The sequence below is a fragment of the Taudactylus pleione genome, unplaced genomic scaffold (assembly GCF_031769625.1).
Source record: "Taudactylus pleione unplaced genomic scaffold, aTauple2 ptg000343l, whole genome shotgun sequence".
NCBI classification, from domain to species: domain Eukaryota; kingdom Metazoa; phylum Chordata; class Amphibia; order Anura; family Myobatrachidae; genus Taudactylus; species Taudactylus pleione.
In genome coordinates, this window is record NW_028284744.1 from 587,466 (window position 1) to 604,838 (window position 17,373).

Genomic DNA, 17,373 nt, shown 5'->3' on the forward strand with positions numbered 1-17,373 from the left:
TCCCATCACATGGTCACACACATATACACTAGGGGTCACATCACTCCCTGCCCCAGTGCAGCTTACACTCTATATTCCCATCACATGGTCACACACATATACACTAGGGGTCACATCACTCCCTGCCCCAGTGCTTACACTCTATATTCCCATCACATGGTCACACACATATACACTAGGGGTCACATCACTCCCGGCCCCAGTGCTTACACTCTATATTCCCTATCACATGGTCACACACAAACACACTAGAGGTCACATCACTCCCTGCCCCAGTGCTTACACTCTATATTCCCCATCACATGGTCACATACATACACACTAGGGGTCACATCACTCCCTGCCCCAGTGCTTATACTCTATATATTCCCCATCACATGGTCACACACATACACACTAGGGGTCACATCACTCCCTGCCCCAGTGCTTACACTCTATATTCCCCATCACATGGTCACACACACACACACACACACACACACACTAGGGATCACATCACTCCCTGCCCCAGTGCTTACACTCTATATTCCCCATCACATGGTCACACACATACACACTAGAGGTCACATCACTCCCTGCCCCAGTGCTTACATTCTATATTCCCCATCACATGGTCACACACATACACACTAGAGGTCACATCACTCCCTGCCCCAGTGCTTACACTCTATATTCCCCATCACATGGTCACACACGTACACACTAGGGGTCACAACACTCCCTGCCAGAGTGCTTACACTATATTCCCCATCACATGGTCACACACATACACACTAGGGATCACATCACTCCCTGCCCCAATGCTTACACTCTATATTCCCCATCACATGGTCACACACGTACACACTAGGGATCACATCACTCCCTGCCCCAGTGCTTACACTCTATATTCCCTATCACATGGTCACACACATACACACTAGGGGTCACATCACTCCCTGCCACAGTGCTTACACTTACACTCTATATTCCCCATCACATGGTCACATACATACACACTAGGGGTCACATCACTCCCTGCCCCAGTGCTTATACTCTATATATTCCCCATCACATGGTCACACACATACACAAACACTAGGGGTCACATCACTCCCTGCCCCAGTGCTTACACTCTATATTCCCCATCACATGGTCACACACATACACACTAGGGGACACTCTATATTCCCCATCACATGGTCACACACATACACACTAGGGGACACTCTATATTCCCCATCACATGGTCACACACATACACACTAGGGGTCACAACACTCCCTGCCAGAGTGCTTACACTATATTCCCCATCACATGGTCACACACATACACACTAGGGATCACATCACTCACTGCCCCAATGCTTACACTCTATATTCCCCATCACATGGTCACACACGTACACACTAGGGATCACATCACTCCCTGCCCCAGTGCTTACACTCTATATTCCCCATCACATAGTCACACACATACATACTAAGGGTCACATCACTCCCTGCCCCAGTGCAGCTTACACTCTATATTCCCATCACATGGTCACCAACATATACACTAGGGGTCACATCACTCCCTGCCCCAGTGCTTACACTCTATATTCCCTATCACATGGTCACATCACTCCCTGCCCCAGTGCAGCTTACACTCTATATTCCCATCACATGGTCACACACATATACACTAGGGGTCACATCACTCCCTGCCCCAGTGCTTACACTCTATATTCCCCATCACATGGTCACACACATACACACTAGGGGTCACATCACTCCCTGACCCAGTGCTTACACTCTATATTCCCCATCACATGGTCACACACATACACACTAGGGGTCACATCACTCCCTGCCCCAGTGCAGCTTACACTCTATATTCCCCATCACATGGTCACACACATACACATTAGGGGTCACATCACTCCCTGCCCTAGTGATTACACTCTATATGCCCCATCACAAGGTCACACACGTACACACTAGGGGTCACATCACTCCCTGCCCCAGTGCTTACACTCTATATTCCCTATCACATGGTCACACACAAACACACTAGAGGTCACATCACTCCCTGCCCCAGTGCTTACACTCTATATTCCCCATCACATGGTCACACACATACACACTAAGGGTCACATCACTCCCTGCCCCAGTGCAGATTACAATCTATATTCCCCATCACATGGTCACACACATATACACTAGGGGTCACATCACTCCCTGCCCCAGTGCTTACACTCTATATTCCCCATCACATGGTCACACACGTACACACTAGGGGTCACATCACTTCCTGCCCCAGTGCTTACACTCTATATTCCCCATCACATGGTCACACACATACACACTAGGGGTCACATCACTCCCTGCCCCAGTGCTTACACTCTATATTCCCCATCACATGGTCACACACATACACACTAGGGGTCACATCACTCCCTGCCCCAGTGCTTACACTCTATATTCCCCATCACATGGTCACACACATACACACTAGGGGTCACATCACTCCCTGCCCCAGTGCTTACACTCTATATTCCCACACATACACACTAGGGGTCACATCACTCCCTGCCCCAGTGCTTACACTCTTTAGTCCCCATCACATGGTCACACACATACACACTAGGGGACATCACTCCCTGCCCCAGTGCAGCTTACACTCTATATTCCCATCACATGGTCACACACATACACACTAAGGGTCACATCACTCCCTGCCCCAGTGCAGCTTACACTCTATATTCCCCATCACATGGTCACACACATACACACTAAGGGTCACATCACTCCCTGCCCCAGTGCAGCTTACACTCTATATTCCCCATCACATGGTCACACACATACACACTAGGGGTCACATCACTCCCTGCCCCAGTGCTTACACTCTATATTCCCTATCACATGGTCACACACATACACACTAGGGGTCACATCACTCCCTGCCCCAGTGCTTATACTCTATATATTCCCCATCACATGGTCACACACATACACACTAGGGGACACATCACTCCCTGCCCCAGTGCAGCTTACACTCTATATTCCCCATCACATGGTCACACACACACACTAAGGGTCACATCACTCCCTGCCCCAGTGCAGCTTACACTCTATATTCCCCATCACATGGTCACACACATATACACTAGGGGTCACATCACTCCCTGCCCCAGTGCTTACACTCTATATTCCCCATCACATGGTCACACACGTACATACTAGGGGTCACATCACTCCCTGCCCCAGTGCTTACACTCTATATTCCAACACATACACACTAGGGGTCACATCACTCCCTGCCCCAGTGCTTACACTCTACATTCCCCATCACATGCTCACACATACACACTAGGGGTCACATCACTCCCTGCCCCAGTGCAGCTTACACTCTATATCCCCCATCACATGGTCACACACATACACACACTAGGGGTCACATCACTCCCTGCCCCAGTGCAGCTTACACTCTATATTCCCATCACATGGTCACACACATATACACTAGGGGTCACATCACTCCCTGCCCCAGTGCAGCTTACACTCTATATTCCCATCACATGGTCACACACATATACACTAGGGGTCACATCACTCCCTGCCCCAGTGCAGCTTACACTCTATATTCCCATCACATGGTCACACACATATACACTAGGGGTCACATCACTCCCTGCCCCAGTGCTTACACTCTATATTCCCCATCACATGGTCACCCACATACACACTAGGGGTCACATCACTCCCTGCCCCAGTGCAGCTTACACTCTATATTCCCCATCACATGGTCACACACAAACACACTAGGGGTCACATCACTCCCTGCCCCAGTGCAGCTTACACTCTATGTTCCCATCACATGGTCACACACATATACACTAGGGGTCACATCACTCCCGGCCCCAGTGCTTACACTCTATATTCCCATCACATGGTCACACACATATACACTAGGGGTCACATCACTCCCTGCCCCAGTGCAGCTTACACTCTATATTCCCATCACATGGTCACACACATATACACTAGGGGTCACATCACTCCCTGCCCCAGTGCTTACACTCTATATTCCCATCACATGGTCACACACATATACACTAGGGGTCACATCACTCCCGGCCCCAGTGCTTACACTCTATATTCCCTATCACATGGTCACACACAAACACACTAGAGGTCACATCACTCCCTGCCCCAGTGCTTACACTCTATATTCCCCATCACATGGTCACATACATACACACTAGGGGTCACATCACTCCCTGCCCCAGTGCTTATACTCTATATATTCCCCATCACATGGTCACACACATACACACTAGGGGTCACATCACTCCCTGCCCCAGTGCTTACACTCTATATTCCCCATCACATGGTCACACACACACACACACACACACACACACTAGGGATCACATCACTCCCTGCCCCAGTGCTTACACTCTATATTCCCCATCACATGGTCACACACATACACACTAGAGGTCACATCACTCCCTGCCCCAGTGCTTACATTCTATATTCCCCATCACATGGTCACACACATACACACTAGAGGTCACATCACTCCCTGCCCCAGTGCTTACACTCTATATTCCCCATCACATGGTCACACACGTACACACTAGGGGTCACAACACTCCCTGCCAGAGTGCTTACACTATATTCCCCATCACATGGTCACACACATACACACTAGGGATCACATCACTCCCTGCCCCAATGCTTACACTCTATATTCCCCATCACATGGTCACACACGTACACACTAGGGATCACATCACTCCCTGCCCCAGTGCTTACACTCTATATTCCCTATCACATGGTCACACACATACACACTAGGGGTCACATCACTCCCTGCCACAGTGCTTACACTTACACTCTATATTCCCCATCACATGGTCACATACATACACACTAGGGGTCACATCACTCCCTGCCCCAGTGCTTATACTCTATATATTCCCCATCACATGGTCACACACATACACAAACACTAGGGGTCACATCACTCCCTGCCCCAGTGCTTACACTCTATATTCCCCATCACATGGTCACACACATACACACTAGGGGACACTCTATATTCCCCATCACATGGTCACACACATACACACTAGGGGACACTCTATATTCCCCATCACATGGTCACACACATACACACTAGGGGTCACAACACTCCCTGCCAGAGTGCTTACACTATATTCCCCATCACATGGTCACACACATACACACTAGGGATCACATCACTCACTGCCCCAATGCTTACACTCTATATTCCCCATCACATGGTCACACACGTACACACTAGGGATCACATCACTCCCTGCCCCAGTGCTTACACTCTATATTCCCTATCACATGGTCACACACATACACACTAGGGGTCACATCACTCCCTGCCACAGTGCTTACACTTACACTCTATATTCCCCATCACATGGTCACATACATACACACTAGGGGTCACATCACTCCCTGCCCCAGTGCTTACACTCTATATTCCCCATCACATGGTCACACACATACACACTAGGGGACACTCTATATTCCCCATCACATGGTCACACACATACACACTAGGGGACACTCTATATTCCCCATCACATGGTCACACACATACACACTAGGGGACACTCTATATTCCCCATCACATGGTCACACACATACACACTAGGGGTCACAACACTCCCTGCCCCAGTGCTTACACTCTATATTCCCACATGGTCACACACATACACACTAGGGGTCACATCACTCCCTGCCCCAGTGCTTACACTCTATATTCCCCATCACATGGTCTCACACATACACATGGTCACACACATACACACTAGGGGTCACATCACTCCCTGCCCCAGTGCTTACACTCTATATTCCCCATCACATGGTCTCACACATACACACTAGGGTTAATTTTTCTTTGTTGGGGGCCTATTAACCAACCAGTATATTTTTGGAGTATGGGAGGAAACCGGAGTACCCAGAGGAAGCCCACGCAAGCACAGGGAGAATATACAAACTCCACACAGTTGGGGCAATAGTGGGTATTGAACCCACGACCTCAGTGCTGTGAGGCAGTAACGCTAACCATTACACCGTCTGTGCTGCCCACACATTCAATGAGTTGGAATGGCCTAGTCAAAGCCCAGATCTGAAACCAATTGAGAACCTGTGGTCAGACTTGAAGATTGCTGTTGACAAGCGGAAACCATCCAACATGAAGGAGCTGGAGCAGGTTTGCCTTGAGGAATGGTCAAAAATCCCAGGGGTAAGATGTGGCAAGCTCATAGAGACTTATCCAAAGCGACTTGCAGCTGTAATTGCCGCAAAAGGTGGCTCGACAAAGTACTGAGTTTAGGGGGATGAATAGTTATGCACGCTGAAGTCTTCTGTTATGTTGTCCTAAATGTTGTTGGATTCACAATATAAAAAAAACACAAGTTCACAGTTGTAGGCATGTTCTGTGAATGACATGATGCACACCTTCATACAAGCCATTGTAATTCCAGATTGTGAGGCAACAAAACATGAAAAATGCAAAGGGGTGAATACTTTTGCAAGGCACTGTATGTTCTCTCCTGATATAATGTCCATACCACCCTGCCCCAACGACACACAATGAGCCCGTTGATCACATCCCCCTGACATACACAGCTGATGCATTACCTCACTTCACACACTGGGCCTAATTCAGACCTGGTCACAAGCGCTGAGCGCTCGCAACCTGGTCAATGGTGGCCCAGAGCGCATGCGCACGACAGAGCCAGCTACGTCGTGCGCATGCGCGAGACCCAGATAGCGACGGGCAATCCGTCGCTCCGGGTCTCGCTCCAAAGGGGGTGAGCTGTCCATGTTGAGTGACAGCTCGCCCCCTTTGGTGGGCGGACCGGGGGGTGGCTGCCCAAACGGAGGCGTTCCCATAAGAACGCCTGTCGTTTGGGGGCGGCCCCACTGTTAGAGCCGAAATCTCTCTGGGGTTTGTGGCCACGAGACCCTACCACTAGGGGCTCGTCGCAAGTCGATGGTCGCGATGGTCTTTACCATCGCGACCATCAACCTGGCCGCTCGCTATAGCTGTAGGTGGTCACCCACAGCTATGCGAGCGGCCAGGAGGCCGCTCAAAAAAAAAAAAAAACCCGCCCTAATTCAGAGCGAGCGCTCTTTCAGAGCGTCCGGCTCTGAATCAGGGCCACAGTCTGTACATTCCAGCCCCCCCCCAACGCACAGAGTCTGTGCATCCCCCCCCCTCACACACATCCTGTACATCCCCTTCACTATGCACACAGAAACTTTGCATTACCCCCACCGCATAGTTTGTGCATTGCCACCCCACACAGAGCCTGTGCATTATCTCCCTCCCATACACATAGCCTGTGCATCGCCTTCTACACACACACACAGAGTCTGTGCATCACCTCCTCGCCCCGTCCCCAGTCTGTGCATCGCCTCAACGCCCCCTCCAGTCTGTGCATCGCCTCAACGCCCCCTCCAGTCTGTGCATCGCCTCCCCGCCCCCTCCACAGTCTGTGCATCGCCTCCCCGCCCCCTCCACAGTCTGAATCGCCTCCCCGCCCCCTCCACAGTCTGTGCATCACCTACCCGCCCCCTCCAGTCTGTGCATCACCTCCCCGCCCCCTCCACAGTCTGTGCATCACCTCCCCGCCCCCTCCACAGTCTGTGCTTCACGTCCCTGCCCCTTCCACAGTCTCTGCATCGCCTCCGCTCCCCCTCCACAGTCTGTGTATCACCTGCCTGCCCCCTCCAGTCTGTGCTTCACGTCCCCGCCCCCTCCACAGTCTGTGCATCGCCTCCCCTCCCCCTCCAAAGTCTGTGCATCGCCTCCCCGCCCCCTCCACAGTCTCTGCATCGCCTCCCCGCCCCCTCCACAGTCTCTGCATCGCCTCCCCGCCCCCTCCACAGTCTCTGCATCGCCTCCCCGCCCCCTCCACAGTCTGTGCATCGCCTCCCCGCCCACTCCACAGTCTCTGCATCGCCTCCCCGCCCCCTCCACAGTCTGTGCTTCACCTCCCCACCCCCTCCACAGTCTGTGCATCGCCTCCCTGCCCCCTCCACAGTCTGTGCATCACCTCCCCGCCCCCTCCAGTCTGTGCATCGCCTCCCCGCCCCCTCCCCAGACACTGCATAACCTCCTCGCCCCCTCCCCAGTCGGTGCATCGCCTCCCCGCCCGATCCACAGTCTGTGCATCGCCTCCCCGCCCTCTCCACAGTCTGTGCATCGCCTCCCCGCCCCCTCTCCAGTCTGTGCATCACCTCCCCGCCCCCTCCCCAGTCTGTGCATCACCTCCCCGTCCCCTCCCCAGTCTGTGCATCACCTCCCCGCCCCCTCCCCAGTCTGTGCATCACCTCCCCGCCCCCTCCCCAGTCTGTGCATCACCTCCCCGCCCCCTCCCCAGTCTGTGCATCACCTCCCCGCCCCCTCCACAGTCTGTGCATCACCTCCCCGCCCCCTCCCCAGTCTGTGCATCACCTCCCCGCCCCCTCCACAGTCTGTGTATCGCCTCTCCGCCCCCTCCACAGTCTGTGTATCGCCTCCCCGCAACCTCCAGTCTGTGCATCGCCTCCCTGCCCCCTCCACAGTCTGTGCATAACCTCCCCGCCCCCTCCCCAGACTGTGCATAACCTCCTCGCCCCCTCCCCAGTCAGTGCATCACCTCCCCGACCCACCACAGTCTGTGTATCGCTCCCCGCCCCCTCCAGTCTGTGCATCGCCTCCCATCCCCCTCTACAGTCTGTGCATCGCCACCCCGCCCCGTCCAGTCTGTGCATCGCCTCCCCGCCCCCTTCTCAGTCTGTGCATCGCCTCCCCGTCCCCCCAGTTTGTGCAGCTCCTTGCCCACAGAGACTCTGCAAATCACAACATGCAGCAGAATGTATAATTATATACAATTCTTACCATTGGACAGAGACAGACACGGGCGAGAGTCATTGTAAACGTTGCCATGGTAACAGGCCGGAAGTCCAAAATTTTGGGGTAAATATCCAATGGGGAGAGAGTCTGTGGGTTACATGAACATAATTTATCAAATGCTAGGTTTACAGATATACCAAAATAGAAAGGAAAATAGATAGGATGAATATAGGATGAATACATGAATTATATAGATCTTAGGAAATACATAGGGTGAATATTTGGTTATGTGTTTGGAGTGTCTCTTACCCCCGAAGTGATGATGACAGACTGAAATCGCTGAAAGACTGGTTTAATAGCGAGCGATGCGTCCAGGCAGCTGTGGATGAGAGTGTAACGTGATGGATACATATATAGTATAGGCCAGGCAACTGTGGATGAGAGAGTAACGTGATGGATACATATATAGTATAGGCCAGGCAGCTGTGGATGAGAGTGTAACGTGATGGATACATATATAGTATAGGCCAGGCAGCTGTGGATGAGAGTGTAACATGATGGATACATATATAGTTTAGACCAGGCAGCTGTGGATGAGAGTGTAACGTGATAGATACATATATAGTATAGGCCAGGCAGCTGTGGATGAGAGTATAACGTGATGGATACATATATAGTATAGGCCAGGCAGCTGTGGATGAGAGTGTAAAGTGATGGATACATATATAGTATAGGCCAGGCAGCTGTGGATGAGTGTGTAACGTGATGGATATATATATAGCATAGGCCAGGCAGCTGTGGATGAGAGTGTAACGTGATGGATACATATATAGTATAGGCCAGGCAGCTATGGATGAGAGTGTAACGTGATGGATATATATATATAGTATAGGCCAGGCAGCTGTGGATGAGAGTGTAACGTGATGGATACATATATAGTATAGGCCAGGCAGCTATGGATGAGAGTGTAACGTGATGGATATATATATAGTATAGGCAGGCAGCTGTGGATGAGAGAGTAACGTGATGGATACATATATAGTATAGGCCAGGCAGCTGTGGATGAGAGAGTAACGTGATGGATACATATATAGTATAGGCCAGGCAGCTGTGGATGAGAGTGTAACGTGATGGATACATATACTGTATAGGCCAGGCAGTTGTGTATGAGAGTGTAACGTGATAGATACATATATAGTATAGGCCAGGCAGCTGTGTATGAGAGTGTAACGTGATGGATACATATATAGTATAGGCCAGGCAGCTGTGGATGAGAGTGTAACGTGATAGATACATATATAGTATAGGCCAGGCAGCTGTGGATGAGAGTGTAACGTGATAGATACATATATAGTATAGGCCAGGCAGCTGTGGATGAGAGTGTAACGTGATGGATACATATATAGTATAGGCCAGGCAGCTGTGGATGAGAGTGTAACGTGATAGATACATATATAGTATAGGCCAGGCAGCTGTGGATGAGAGAGTAACGTGATGGATACATATATAGTATAGGCCAGGCAGCTGTGGATGAGACTGTAACGTGATGGATACATATATAGTATAGGCCAGGCAGCTGTGGATGAGAGTGTAACGTGATGGATACATATATAGCAAGGGCCAGGCAGCTGTGGATGAGAGTGTAACGTGATGGATACATATATAGCATAGGCCAGGCAGCTGTGGATGAGAGTGTAACGTGATAGATACATATATAGTATAGGCCAGGCAGCTATGGATATAATAATCATGAGAAACACTAAAGCTTTGGTCATTAGCATTAAACTGAACAAAGACTGAACAGTTCTACCTTGAGACATAGACAGGAAAACATTTCCCATCTACTGATCACACTTTAGGGACATATATTAGATTTAGTAAAAGGAAAATAATTCACCCGATTTGTCAGTAACCAATTGAACATGTGCCTCATTAATGGAGACGTCAGGCTGAGGAGGCCATTATTCTGTATGTAAGGTCAGCGGAGGAGAAGTCCTCACCTGAAGTGTAACACCGGGTTACTGATACTTGGAGTTCTGTCCTCAAATGGCTCCATGATGATCATAAACCCTGTGAGGAACAGGAAGCGGGAAAGTGACGGGTACACGGCTTGTGTGAGAAAGAGACAGTGGGGTCAATTCAATTACGTGCGATTATCTTGCACTCACGAGTACATGCAGCTCTATGCCGCACTTGCGGTACCTCGGGACTCACGTATATTCATTTGCAGCCCCATAGGACTGTGAGCAAGAATGTGCAAGTCCAGTCGCGAGTCCAAGCTACGAGGGGGATGAGTTCCAATGCCGCTGACGGCGTTTACATATTGTAAATCGCCACCCCTCGCATGCCTGTGCAGGATAATCGCATCTAATTCAATTCCCCCAGTGTTACACAGAGATAGAAGGAATGAACGAGACAGAGAGAGAAAGCAAGAAAACACTGTGCGCGCGCGAGAGAGAACACTGCGCGCGCGAGAGAGAACACTGCGCGCGCGCGTGCGCGAGAGAACACTGCGCGCGCGCGCGAGAGAGAAGACTGCGCGCGGCGCGCGAGAGAGAACACTGCGCGCGCGAGAGAGAACACTGCGCGCGCGCGCGCGCGCGAGAGAGAACACTGCGCGCGCGCGCGCGCGAGAGAGAACACTGCGCGCGCGCGCGAGAGAGAACACTGCGCGCGCGCGCGAGAGAGAACACTGCGCGCGCGCGCGAGAGAGAACACTTCGCGCGCGCGCGAGAGAGAACACTTCGCGCGCGCGCGAGAGAGAACACTTCGCGCGCGCGCGAGAGAGAACACACGCGCGCGCGAGAGAGAGAACACACGCGCGCGCGAGAGAGAGAACACACGCGCGCGCGCGAGAGAGAACACACGCGCGCGCGAGAGAGAGAACACTGCGCGCGAGAGAGAACACTGCGCGCGCGCGCGAGAGAGAACACTGCGCGCGCGCGCGAGAGAGAACACTGCGCGCGCGCGCGCGAGAGAGAACACTGGCCCTGATTCAGAGCCGGACGCTCTGACAGAGCGCTCAGAGCCTCCTGGCCGCACAGCTAGAGCGAGCGGCCAAAATGATGGTTAAGACCATCGCGACCATCGGGCTTGCGACGAGACCCTTGCAAGGGTCTCGTTGCCGCAAGCCCTGGAGTGCTTTTGGCTCTATCAGAGCCAGAAACACTCCCACTGACATCACATCACTAGTGATGTCAGTGGGGTCGGACCCAGACGGCAGGCGTTCCCATGGGAACGCCTCCGTCTGGGCAGCCACGCCCCCGGCACGCCCACCAAAGGGGGCATGCTATCAATCACCATTCACAGCACGCCCCCTTTGGTGCGAGACCCTTAACGACGGCTTGGTCGTCGTTATTTGGGTCTCGCGCATGCGCGCGATGGAGCCGCCTCCGTCGTGCGCATGCGCACTTGGGCAACATCAACCCGCTTGCGAGCGCTCAGCGCTCGCGAGCGGGTCTGAATCAGGCCCACTGTGCGCTCGAGAGAGAACAGTGTATGAGAGAGAGAATACAGAATGTGAGAGAGCGAGAGATAGAGAAAGTGAACACTGGGACTGATTCAGAGGCGCTCGCAAAAAGCAAGCGCTTGCTCTGAATAAGGGCGGGCGCTTGGTTTTTAAGTTGCGGCCTCTTGACCGCTTGCATAGCTGTGGGTTACCACCCACAGCTTATGCGAGCGGCCATGATGATGGTCGCGATGGTCAAGACCATCGCGACCATCGGGCTTGCGACGAGACCCTTGTGGTACCACTTATGATGTCAGTGGGGCCGCCCCCAAACGGCAGGCGTTCTCATGGGAACGTCTCCGTTTGGGCAGCCACCCCCCCTGCCTGCCCCCCAAAGGGGGCGTGCTGTCACTCAACATCAGCCGGCTCCGTCGTGCGCATGCGCTGTGGGCCACCATCGACCCGGTCGCGAGCGCTCAGCGCTTGCGACCGGGTCTAATTCAGGCCCACTGTGTGTGAGATAGATGACAGATAGAAAGAACACAGGCCCTCATTCAGAGGCGGCAGCAAGAAGCTCCCCACTGAAATCACTGATGATGTCAGTGCGGCCGCCCACAAAACAGTAGGCGTTCCTTAAGGAACGCCTTCATTTTTTAAACCATCCCCCGGCCCGCCTACAAAACGGGGCGAGCTGTCGATCAACATCGACAGCCTTCCCTTTTTTACAGAGCTCCGGAGCAAGAGAGTTTCTCTCTCGCTCCGAGGCTTGCAACCAGGTTGCGAGCGCATCGGCGCTTGCGACCTGGTCTGAATGAGACCCACAGTGTGTGAGAGAACGAGAGAAAGAATGAGAGACAGAAAGAGACCCCTTTTGGTTGTGTGTGAGAGAACACTGTGGGCCTGAATCTGTAAGGATCGTAATTGCAAAGCTGCACTCAGGCTATAGATATATGATGTATACACGCAGGCTATAGATATATGATGTATACACGCAGGCTATAGATATATAATGTATACACGCAGGCTATAGATATATAATGTATACACGCAGGCTATAGAGATATGATGTATGCACGCAGGCTATAGAGATATGATGTATGCACGCAGGCTATAGATATATAATGTATGCACTCAGGCTATAGAGATATGATGTATGCACGCAGGCTATAGAGATATGATGTATGCACGCAGGCTATAGAGATATGATGTATGCACGCAGGCTATAGAGATATGATGTATGCACTCAGGCTATAGAGATATGATGTATGCACGCAGGCTATAGATATATGATGTATACACGCAGGCTATAGATATATGATGTATACACGCAGGCTATAGATATATAATGTATACATGCAGGCTATAGAGATATGATGTATGCACTCAGGCTATAGAGATATGATGTATGCACGCAGGCTATAGAGATATGATGTATGCACGCAGGCTATAGATATATAATGTATGCACGCAGGCTATAGAGATATGATGTATGCACGCAGGCTATAGAGATATGATGTATACACGCAGGCTATAGATATATAATGTATGCACTCAGGCTATAGAGATATGATGTATGCACGCAGGCTATAGATATATAATGTATACACGCAGGCTATAGAGATATGATGTATGCACTCAGGCTATAGATATATGATGTATACACGCAGGCTATAGATATATAATGTATGCGCTCTGAATCAGGGCCGTCCCTCTGAAATTTTAGAGCGGCCTCCGGGCCGCTCGCATAGCTGTGGGTGACCACCCACAGCTATAGGGAGCGGCCAGGAAGATGGTCGCGACGGTCAAGACCATCGCGACCATCGGGCTTGCGACGAGACCCTTGTGGTAGGGTCTTGTTGCCGCAAGCCCTGGAGTGCTTTCGGCTCTATCAGAGCCGAGAGCACTCCCACCGACATCACTTGTGATGTCAGTGGGGCCGGCCCCAGACGGTAGGCGTTCCCATGGGAACGCCTCCGTCTGGGCAGCCACGCCCCCGGCACGCCCACCAAAGGGGGCGTGCTGTCACTCACCATCGACAGCACGCCCCCTTTGTAGCTTGGCCGTCGCTATCCGGGTCTCACGCATGCGCATGACGGAGCTGGCTCCCTCGTGCGCACTTAGAGGACACTGTGTGAGAGAGAGAGAGAGAGAGAGAGAGAGACAGTATGATATGAGAGACAGAACACTGTGTGTATGAAAGAGACACACAGATTTGTAGTATGAGAGGACACTTATCGTGTTGGGGTCTCACCCTTGGTGTATGTACTGACGAGAGTGGCAAAGTTGGTGATGAGGATAAGAGGCGAGAGGTCGGTAATATCTGCAATCTCCAGAGTACGTGTAAGGGAGCGTAGCCGCTCTGCACAGAACCTAAAATATAGACACCGATCACCAAGAAAGTGGCATGTAAAACCCATGTGTAATGTAATAATCATACAGGGACAGAGGATTTCTGCCACAGTCACCATCAGGAAGCCTTTATTAAATTGCGCTCACCTCATTGGCTTCCGTTCAATGCAGACTTTCTCAAAGAGATCACGCAAAAAGGCGGCCGGACCCTCCTGTGTCACATGTCCTGAACGTAAACGTGACTTGATATAACCCACGAGCCGCCTCAAGAAGCCTAGAAAGTGCAGAGCGTTGCGGATACACCCTGGAACCGCCTCTGAAAAAAGCGACAAAATGATCATGGCCCTCATTTTCATTATTCAAGGAGCCCCAAGAAACTAACAAGCACCATGATTGCAAACCCGCGGCAAAGTGATTAAAACCAGTATAAATGTCCTGTATCTCATAAGAACCAGATACTTTACTGCACCTTACTGACCATAGTGAATTGGTAGTTAGATCTGACAACATATTGTGGCAAGTCAGGTAATTGTAGAAGAAATCTCTTTTAGGTTGTGTAATAAGTGTGTGCATGGAATACTGTACACTGCACATTATAGGGACTAGGATATAGCGAGCACTGGTAAAGGTAATTAGCTGGTCAGAGAGGAGAGAGCCAGGTACAGATATATGGCAGGCACCTTGTTTTGGCCACATTGGGTATATGTGCTTATACTGTGCTTATCAATTCATTAAAGTTCATTTGGTATATGCACCCACAGATATTTCTTATCTAGCAATCTCATTATAAGGACTGAGAATTGTAATAATACAGTTTGATGGACGTATCCTCTCAAATCAGCATCAAAATTTGGTTAAATCAGCAAAGATCTACCCAACCTCTGAGACTTCTCTGGTGGACACTTCATACATCTGTGCTTGGTGGCACCAAAGTCACAATTACCCAAGGGTTTTCTTAGCCGAGCGAATAATGAAATAATTACCGCAAAGATATATGTATACCTATATGACATGATTACACGTATACACAACTAAACCTATTTTTTATTTATATCGCTTTATAATAGCAGGTGGATTGGAGACAGCAAGTCCAACAAACAAATGAAAACAATGTATAAAATATAAAATCATATCAGTTTACAAGGTTAAAGCATTAATGAATGTAAAAAATAAGCTAAAAAGTAAACTGCACCTACTAAATATTCCAGTGTCCAGTAAGGAGGCAAGAAAACAAGCATTCATTGGGAGGGCCGATGTGCGTCCCCTCAGAGATATAGGAGGAAAAGAAAGAGGAACACCTTGCATTTTGGTGGTTCTGCTATGGGGCATACATTTTACTGAAAACTCCCAACTGGCCGTGTCTGTGTCAGTAAAAGGGTAAGTAGACAAACCTACAAAAGTATTTGAAATGTTTTGTTTGTTTGAAACCAGACTTCATCCACAACGTAAGAGAAAATGAAGAAAAAACAACTATTCTTTTCTTTTTATGCTTCAGCAAGAAGGAAGCGTCAGCCACTCTGGTGGTCTCTCACTCCTGAATGAGATACTGGCAGCCACTCTAGTGGTCTCTCTCACTCCTGAATGAGATTCTGGCAGCCACTCTGGTGGTCTCTCTCACTCCTGAATGAGATTCTGGCAGCCACTCTGGTGGTCTCGCACTCCTGAATGAGATTCTGGCAGCCACTCTAGTGGTGTCTCTCACTCCTGAATGAGATTCTGGCAGCCACTCTAGTGGTCTCTCTCACTCCTGAATGAGATTCTGGCAGCCACTCTAGTGGTCTCTCTCACTCCTGAATGAGATTCTGGCAGCCACTCTAGTGGTCTCTCTCACTCCTGAATGAGATTCTGGCAGCCACTCTAGTGGTCTCTCTCACTCCTGAATGAGATTCTGGCAGCCACTCTAGTGGTCTCTCTCACTTCTGATTGAGAATCTGGCAGCCACTCTAGTGGTCTCTCTCACTCCTGAATGAGATTCTGGCAGCCACTCTAGTGGTCTCTCTCACTCCTGAATGAGATTCTGGCAGCCACTCTAGTGGTCTCTCTCACTCCTGAATGAGATTCTGGCAGCCACTCTAGTGGTCTCTCTCACTCCTGAATGAGATTCTGGCAGCCACTCTAGTGGTCTCTCTCACTCCTGAATGAGATTCTGGCAGCCACTCTAGTGGTCTCTCTCACTCCTGAATGAGATTCTGGCAGCCACTCTGGTGGTCTCTCTCACTTCTGATTGAGATTCTGGCAGCCACTCTAGTGGTCTCTCTCACTCTGGAATGAGATTCTGGCAGCCACTCTAGTGGTCTCTCTCACTCCTGTTACCAGCCCAGTGTGAGCTAATTCCCCTTGATGGGAAACAGAAGGTATAGAAACATGTGCTACGGACTGGGAAGGTGGCGAGGCAATGCCACTTACCACCACAAGTGTAAGTTGTTTAATAGCGCTGGTCATTGACTATTCAGGCAATGCCACCCTAGTCTGGTTACCTTCAGATGTGCACGGACTATGGTCCATTGTTTCACAAGCTGCACACTGGGCACCGGGTTCTATGCTGAATCTACAGCACGTAAAATACCTGACAGACATTGCAATGCTTTGGAATTACCTTCCCAAGACATGACAGTCAGACGCACAACCTGTGCAGACACACTCCATGAGAGGGACAGCAAAGAAAGGAAAAACACAGATATATAATACAGGTTAACAGCCTAAGGCCATCCCTTTAATATAAT

At 50.6% G+C, this 17,373-nt stretch overlaps 1 protein-coding gene across 2 annotated transcripts in view; it reads right to left on the reverse strand.

Annotated features, from left to right (window-relative positions):
• Window positions 1-17,373, reverse strand: part of ERCC2 (ERCC excision repair 2, TFIIH core complex helicase subunit) — a 426,580-nt gene that overhangs the window by 318,902 nt on the left and 90,305 nt on the right. The window contains exons 11-15 of one of the 2 annotated variants that reach the window (XM_088443993.1): window positions 14,798-14,966; window positions 14,553-14,671; window positions 10,854-10,923; window positions 9,163-9,232; window positions 8,899-9,000 (exon numbers count right to left, since the gene is read on the reverse strand). In XM_088443993.1, the coding sequence (XP_088300119.1) occupies window positions 8,899-9,000; window positions 9,163-9,232; window positions 10,854-10,923; window positions 14,553-14,671; window positions 14,798-14,966 (530 nt within the window). The remainder of the gene's footprint in view (window positions 1-8,898; window positions 9,001-9,162; window positions 9,233-10,853; window positions 10,924-14,552; window positions 14,672-14,797; window positions 14,967-17,373) is intronic. The other variant, XM_088443994.1, reaches the window with a different exon arrangement.